Source organism: Otolemur garnettii, unplaced genomic scaffold (genome assembly GCF_000181295.1).
Source record: "Otolemur garnettii isolate 467f Iridium unplaced genomic scaffold, OtoGar3 scaffold00175, whole genome shotgun sequence".
NCBI lineage: Eukaryota > Metazoa > Chordata > Mammalia > Primates > Galagidae > Otolemur > Otolemur garnettii.
Genome location: NW_003852570.1, coordinates 2,001,936 through 2,010,326, shown reverse-complemented (window position 1 = coordinate 2,010,326; position 8,391 = coordinate 2,001,936). Strand labels below are relative to the sequence as shown.

Below are 8,391 nucleotides of genomic sequence, written 5' to 3'. Positions count from 1 at the left end.
GAAAGCCATTTTGTTCTTCGGTGGTTTTTGCAAGGGTATCTGAAGTCAATTTGCGCCGAACCAGCACCTGGACTTGCTGCAGTTCCATTTTCAATTTCAGGATGTTTTTCTTGGCCAAGAACGCACTAAGTCGTCTCCAAGGTGAGCAAAAATTGTGAACAAATTACTTACAACAGTCATATATCCACATTTGTCCTCATAGTCTCTCGTGTCCTTTCCCTATACCAACATCCTGGCCTTCTAATTCTAAATGCTGTCTCCCATCTCGTCCCAAGTCATTAGGAAGTTGTCCTTAGCATTGGCTTTATCGCTCAGTGTTTCTGTTTCGGTTCTCAGCTTTCTTTCTGTAATCGGAGTCATATCTAGCCCTGCTTTTTAATTCTTAACCTCTGATTTCAGGGAAGGACACTCTTGGTGAATACGTCTTGTTTCTTAAGTCATGTCTTGAAATCTAGCTTTGAGGGTACATTTACTTCTCACCTCATGTAGAAGAACCTCCTGTCCAGTTCCTAGTAGCCGTAGCGGAAGGAAACTGTAAATATTCCTTCACCTACTTTTATTGCAGTGAGACAAATGGTAGCCATGCAGCTTTGAAGTTATTTGTGGGCTGTTAACTGAATATTAGCTGCCTTGAAAGCAACTATATTCTTTTTTTTCCTTTATCTAAAGTTGAGCAAATATAGGGAAATTTTGAGACCAGCATTGTGTATTGAGAATGGATAGATTGGAGAGGAAAAAAAAAATGTATTTCCATACTTGATTTGCACTGAAGGTGACCTTGAGTAATGTGATCAGTTGTTTTACATTGAAGGTGACCTGAATTACCATTTAGCTTCTCTGTTAGGTATCTTTTTATTTACACTTAACATCGTCATTGTGGCTATTACCAGATTGTGTTCTAAACACTCAAGAAACTTTGAAAATAACCACAAAATAGCAGCCCGACTGGTTTTTCATATTACAGAAGCTGCATTTATTAGCTCTTTCACTTTGGGCAAATGAATTAACCTCTCTGAACTATGCTTTCCTCCTTTATAAAATAAGGGGTTATAAATAATATCTACCTCAGAAGGTTGTTAAAGATTATGTGAGATACCAATGTGTGGTAACTAAACCATTTCCTGCTACAGAGGAGAGGTCTAAAGAAATCATCTTGGGTAGCCTGAGTGTGAAAGTCTTGAGGTTTTGCAAAATTGTTTGCTGATCTTAATTTCTTTGCCCTTTGAGCAAGTTGGGCCTTCTTGTACCTCAGGAAAGGTTTTTTGTTTTTTTTTCCAATATGGAATTTACATGCAAATTTTTAAACTTTTCTGGAGCAGATTATATTGTGAAATGTTTGTAAATTTGCTCATCCAGGTGTGACTAAAGGTGGAGAGTAAGGCTATGTAAGGCAGGAGAAGATCCAATAATGGTCAAATAATTATCGTGAAATAACTCACTGTACCACATAGATGCCATTATATATATGTGTATATATATATATATAGAGAGAGAGAGAGAGTCTTGCTTTGTCATACTGGGTAGTGTTGTGGCGTCATCACATAGCTCAAATTCTTGGGCCAAAGCGATTTTCCTGCCCCAGTCTCCCAAGTAGTTGGGACTTCAGGCACCTGCCATGATGCCCAGCTAATTTTTCTATTTTTGGTAGACAAGGGTTGTCACTTTACCCAGGCTGGTCTCACACTCCTGACGTTAAAGGATCCTCCAAAGTGCTAGGCCTCCCAGAGTGCTAGGATTATAGGCATGAATCACCTCACTCAGTCTGCTTTTTATTATAGGTAAGTACCTTTTGAGGCTCTTTAAAATAGTAAGGACCTACTGCTTAAATTGGAGAGGAAGGAAAAATTTAAAAAATCTGTAGACAGTGCTTTTTCCAGTATTGGCGCTTTCCTAAGTCCTCCCTAGTTCCTCCATAGGTAGGTTTTTTTTTTTTTTTGAAACAGTCTCACTATACTGCCCTCTGTAGAGTGCTGTAACGTCATAGCTCACAGCAACCTCCAACTCTTGGGCTTAAGCTATTCTCTTGCCTCAGCCTCCCAGGTAGCTGGGACTATGGGCACCCACTTCAACACCTGGCTGTTGTTGTTGTCATTGTTGTTTAGCAGGCCCAGGCCAGATTTGAACTAGAGAGCCCCGGTGTATGTGGCCAGCACTGTAACCACTGAGCCACAGGTGCCAAGCCCCCCACGGGTAGTTTGAAAACATAATTATTTTACTATTTCTGCAAGAATAAGAGTGCAAAGTTTTACTGTTGTCATTACACTCAAAAACTTATACCAGCCTCCCCTGCATACAGAAAAAGTTGTCTGGCTAGGCCTGGTGGCTAATGCATGTAATCCTAGCACTCTGGGAGGCTGAGGCCAGCGGATTGCTTGAGCTCAGGAGTTCTAGACTGCATCTCTAAAAATAGCCAGGTGTCATGGCAGGCACCTGTAGTCCCAGCTACTGGGGGGGGGAGCTGTGGCAAGAGGCTCGCTTGAGCCCAAGAGTTTGAGGTTGCTGTGAGCTCTGATGCCAGGACATTCTATTCTATTGAGGGTCACAGAGTGAGACTGTGTCTCAAAAACAAAACAAAACAAAAGAAGAACAAGTGGCTTTCTGTGATCCTTCTATTTTTTTTTTTTTTTTTGAGACAGAGTCTCACTATGTTGTTCTTGGTAGAGTGCTGTGGCATCATAGCTCACAGCAACCTCCAACTGTTGGGCTTAAGCGATTCTCTTGCCTTAGCCTCCCCGAGTAGCTGGGACTACAGGTGCCCACCACAACGCCCATCTATTTTTTTGTTGCAGTTGTCATTGTTGCTTAGCTGGCCCGGGCTGGGTTTGAACCTGCTAGCTTCAGTGTATGTGGCTGGCACCATAACCATTGTGCTATTGGCGCCCAGCCTGATCCTTCTAATTTTACCCCCAATTACTTGCCTACACGTAACTTGCCTTTCAACCAAACTTAATTGGTTTTTCAGTACACTAGGGTTTTCTGTTTGTTTTCAGATTCGCCTTTCCCACATCTTTATAACCAAATCCTCTCTGCCATTCAAAGTGCTTAGCTTATTCTACTTCCTTGCAGTACAGTAATTTGTGTCTATATGTGTAGTCTGTTCTTCTAGATTGGAAGTTAACTGAAGACAGGATCTATGTCTTAAACATTTTTATATATCCCAGTTCTTTGGGGCCATATTCATGAATTAAAAAAAAAAAATCAAGGCTGAGTGAAGTGGCTCACATCTGTAATCCTAGCACTCTGGGAGGTCAAGACAGGTGGATTGCTTGAGCTCAGGAGTTTGAGGCCAGCCTGAGCAAGAGTGAGTCTCTATCTTTATTAAAAATAGAAAAATTAGCTGGGCATTGCGGCAAGCACCTATAGTCTTAGCTACTTGGGATGCTGAGGCAAGAGGATTGCTTGAGCCCAGGAGTTTGAGGTTGTTGTCAGCTATGATGATGTCATAGCACTCTACCCACAGGGACAGAGTGAGACTCTATCTCAAAAAAAAGGGGGGGTGCGCCCCTGTGGCTCAAAGGATTAGGGCGCTGGCCCCATATGCCAGAGGTGGCAGGTTCAAACCCAGCCCAGTCCAGAAACTGCAAAAACAAACAAACAAACAAAAAAAGATTAATTTGAAGTTCATTTTGAGTTTATTTGCCCTTGTATGCTGTAAGTTGGTGAGCATTATAGAGTAAACTATAGTGAAAAGTTGTAAGTATTCAAATTAATGAATAGGAGCCAAGTTCCAGAGGCTATATAAATGTCACTTTGTAGTGAATGTAACTGATATCACCCATTCTTCACCTCCCAGTGTTTTATTCTGAGAACTCTCAGGCATACAGAAAAGTTGGAAGACTTGTATGAACATCCACATACTCACTACATAGATAGTTGTTAAAATTTTGCTATATTTGTTTTATCACTTATCTGCCCATCTGTCAATTTATTTTTGATGCATTTTCAAAGTATACTACTTTGCTTTTAACTACAATATGGTTTGACATTTTATTGAATTGCATAATACTGTGAAGTTAACTTCCTTGGCTTACTGATTTGGCAATATCAATTACATGTGTTCTCTTTTCCTGATAATTGATAGATGTGTTCTGTATTTTTTCCCCATAAGTTCGATACATTCAGCAAACAATGGCAAGGGCGAGCCACCAGAAACGAACACCTGATTTTCATGATAAATATGGTAATGCTGTATTAGCTAGTGGAGCCACTTTCTGTATTGCTGTATGGACATATGTAAGTACTATTGATTGATAATTTGTTTTTGATGCTTTTCATTCTCAAGTAGTCTGTGCATTCAAAATGTTTAACACAGTAGGACACATACCTAGTTAGGAGGGACTTTAGAGATAATCTGATCACCCAACCAGTGCAAGAATTTCTTCTTTGAAACTCAGCATTCTGGCTCGGTGCCTGTGGCTCAAGTGGCTAAGGCGCCAGCCACATACACCTAAGGTGGCGAGTTCGAATCCCCAGCCCGGGCCAGCCAAACAACAATGATGGCTGCAACCAAAAAATGGCCAGGCGTTGTGGCGGGCGCCTGTAGTCACAGCTACTTGGGAGGGTAAGGCAGGAGACTCGCTTGAGCCCAGGAGTTGGAGGTTGCTGTGAGCATGATGCCATGGCACTCTACCTAGGGGGGATAGCTTGAGGCTCTGTCTCAAAAAAAAAAAAAAAAAGAAATTCAGCATTCATCCATCTTATGTTCTTAACATTTCCAGTACAAATTGCTTACTGTATCACAAGGTATCATTTTCTGTGTTACATAACTGTTAAAAGGATCTTACATTGAATTAAAATCTGTCTTCATATTTTACCATCATTCCACTGTGACACAGAAATTGTGAACTCACTTCCATATAACAGCCATCAGATATTAGAAAATTACTATCATTACTATCTCTCAAATCTTTTTCAAAATAAACATCATTAGTCTTGTTGGTCATTTCTTTGTTACATGTTTTCCAGTATTTTCCCTGTCTTGGGTCACCCTCCTTGATTCTTAAGTTTTTCTTCTCAAATTTTGCACTTAGGTCTGAACACAATATTATTAATGGATGAAACATAAAGTAACTTGCTTTTCATATTTAGTTTTTTTAAATCTTATATTTGACAGTCTATTTTCCATTTTTTAATATATTTTTAAAATTTTATTTTGTTTTATTTTGCAGTTTTTTGGCCAGGGCTAGGTTTGAACCCACCACCTCTGGCATATGGGGCCAGTGCCCTACTTCTTTGACCCACAAGTGCTGCCCCTGTTTATTTATTTTTTTGAGACAGAGTCTTACTTTGTCACCCTTGGTAGAGTGCCATGGCATCATAGCAATCTCCAACACTTGGGCTTAAGCGATTCTCTTGCCTCAGCCTCCCTAGTAGCTGGGACTATAGGTTCCTGCCACAGTGCCCAGCTATTTTTTGTTGCAGTTGGCACTGCTGTTTTAGCTGGCCAGAGCTGGGTTTGAACCCACCACCCTTGATATATGGGGCCGGCACCCTACCCACTGAGCCATAGGCACTGCCCAACAATCTATTTTCTAGTTACGGAACTTACCAGGTAAAAGTAGGAGTCTTGGCCGGGTGTGATGGCTCACGCCTATAATGCCAGTCCTCTGGGAGGCCAAGGAGGGTGGAGTGTTTTAGATCAGGAGTTCAAGACCAGCCTGAGCAAGAGCAAGAACCCTGTCTCTACTAAAAATGGAAAAACAAGCTGGGCGTTGTGGTGAGCACCTGTCAGTTACTCTGGAGGCTAAATCAAGAGGACTGCTTGAGCCTAGGAGTTTGAGGTTGCTGTGAGCCATGATGCCATGAGACTCTACCCAGGGCAACTGAGTGAGACTATCTCAAAAAAAAAAAAAAAAAAGGAAAGAGTACTGAATTTTATTTATTGATTGATTTATTTAGAGACAGAGTCTCAACTTGTCACCCTTGGTAGAGTGCCGTGGTGTCACAACTCACAACAACCTCAGACTCTTGGGCTTAAGTGATTCTCTTGGCTCAGCCTCCCAAGTAGCTGGTACTACAGGCGCCCACCATAATGGCTGGCTATTTGTTTTGGTTGTAGTTGTCATTGTTATTTGGCAGGCCCGGGCTGCATTTGAACCCACCAGCTCCAGTATATGTGGCTGGCCCCCTAGCCTCTGAGCTATAAACGACGAGCCTCTTTTTTTCTTTTTGAGACAGTCTCTCACTCTGTTTACCTCAGGCTAGAGTGTCATGGCATCATAGCTCACAACAACCTCAAACTCCTGGGTTCAGGTGATTCTCTTGCCTCCGCCTCCCAAGTAACTGGGATTATGGACACTTGCTACCACACTCAGCTAATTTTTCTATTTTTAGTAGAGATGGGGGTTTGCTCTTGATTAGGCTGATTTTAAACTCCTGAGCTCAAACAATCAACCTGCCTCAGCCTCAGAGTGCTAGGATTACAGGTGTGAGCCGCTGCACCGAGCCTGAAGTCCTGAAGTTTTATTTATTTATTTAGACAGAGCCTCAAGATGTTGCCCTGTGTAGGGCGCTATGGCATCACAGCTCACAGCAACCTCCAATTCCTGGGCTTAAGTGATTCTCTTGCCTCAGCCTCCCAAGTAGCTAGCACTCCAGGTGCCCGCTACAACGCCTGGCTATTTTTTGGTTGTAGTTGTCATTGTTTGGCAGGCGCACCCTGGATTTGAATCCGCCAGCTCTGGTGTATGTGGCTGGTGTCTTAGCTGCTTGAGCTACAGGCACTGAGCTAGAAGTCCTGAAGTTTTAATAAATGTTATCTAAGTTGATGAGTCAATCCTTGCCTTAATAAAGAAATTTTATTTAATAAATAGTCCTTTAACATTTTTGTTTTGATCTTCCTATAATGGAGTATACTATTAAAGTAAGTGTGTACTTTAGAAATTTTATTTAATAAATAGTCCTTTAACATTTTTGTTTTGATCTTCCTATAATGGAGTATACTATTAAAGTAAGTGTGTACTTTATTAGAGGGATGAGCAAATGTTGAAGTAATGTTTGATCAGAGGAGGTATTGGAGTTGAAATGCTCCTTAACGATGAGAAGATATTACAGATCACTCTTTGGCAGTTGTTTAGGTAGTTGTGGTTGAGGGAAACAATGTTTTGAGTATTTAGTATAGAAATATGAAGTATGGTTCGGCGCCTATGGCTCAAGTGGTTAAGGCGCCAGCCATATACGCCCAAGGTGGCGGGTTCGAATCCGCAGCCCGGGCTCGCCAAACAACGATGGCTGCAACCAAAAAATGGCCAGACGTTGTGGCGGACGCCTGTGGTCCCAGCTACTTGGGAGGCTGAGGGAGGATACTCGCTTGAGCCCAGGAGTTGGAGGTTGCTGTGAGCATGATGCCATGGCACTCTACCCAGGGGGACAGCTTGAGGCTCTGTCTCAAAAAGAAATATGAAGTATGAATTTGAATTAAATAAAATATAAAAAGTTAATTCCTCAGTCATATTGGCCAAATTCCAAGTGCTCAGTAGCTACATGTGGCTACTATCTTTTGTTTTGGACAACATAGATATAGAACATTTCCTTCATCTTGGAAAGTTCTATTGAATAGCACTGATCTAGACTTGGCAGGTGTCCTCAAACTATGGCCCGCCAAGGACATTTATCCCACTTACCAGGTGTTTTAGCCTCAGTTGCCTGTTCTGCTTAGCAGCCGACTAGTCCTGGGGCCTGCAGTCTGGCCCTCCACTGGTCTGAGGGACAGTGAACTGGCCCCCTGTCTAAAAAGTTTGAGGACCCCTGATCTAGAGCAACTGTTTTCGTACCAGGAACTGGTTTCATGGAAGATAATTTTTCCATGTACCCGGTTGGGAGGGGAGGAGGCCCAGTTCCTACTAAGCCATGGACTAGTACCAGTCTGTGGCCCAGGTGGTGGGGACTGCAGCTCTAGAGAATTAGGCCAGCAGTTAGGTTTGGTCTACACGGGAGGCACTATATTATACTTGAGTTTCTGTGTATTTAACCTATAGGACTAAATAGCATTGTCATTTTTAAGAAATAGACTGCAAGGCAGAGTGGACTCTGGTTTCAATATGTATAAATGACAGCATTTTAATTTTTACAGGCAGTGACACAAATTGGAATAGAATGGAACCTGTCCCCTGTTGGCAGAGTCACCCCAAAGGAATGGAGAGATCAGTAATCATCCCAGCTGGTGTAATACTGAATTGTTTCAGAACCAACTCATAATTGATGCCAAGTAAAAGCACTGTATACCCATTAAAATATGGCATTATTGAAATAAAGTACGTTTGAAACCTTCATTATAGGTTTGGTTTGTTTCCTTTGAAAATGAAAACTAGCTTCCTCACTTTTTATTTTAACCTTTGTGTTATTGCTGCAGTCAAAATGCTATACAGTGTCTTCTTTTTTTTTTTTTTTTTT

At 41.7% G+C, this 8,391-nt stretch overlaps 1 protein-coding gene across 1 annotated transcript; it reads left to right on the top strand.

Annotated features, from left to right (window-relative positions):
- Nucleotides 1-8,270, top strand: LOC100951826 (cytochrome c oxidase subunit 7B, mitochondrial). Its single transcript, XM_003800453.3, has 3 exons — nucleotides 1-141; nucleotides 4,109-4,233; nucleotides 8,072-8,270. Exons 1-3 carry the CDS (start codon nucleotides 102-104, stop codon nucleotides 8,147-8,149), a joined length of 243 nt encoding a protein of 80 aa, XP_003800501.1. The 5' UTR covers nucleotides 1-101; the 3' UTR covers nucleotides 8,150-8,270.
- The last annotated feature ends 121 nt before the right edge of the window (nucleotides 8,271-8,391 follow it).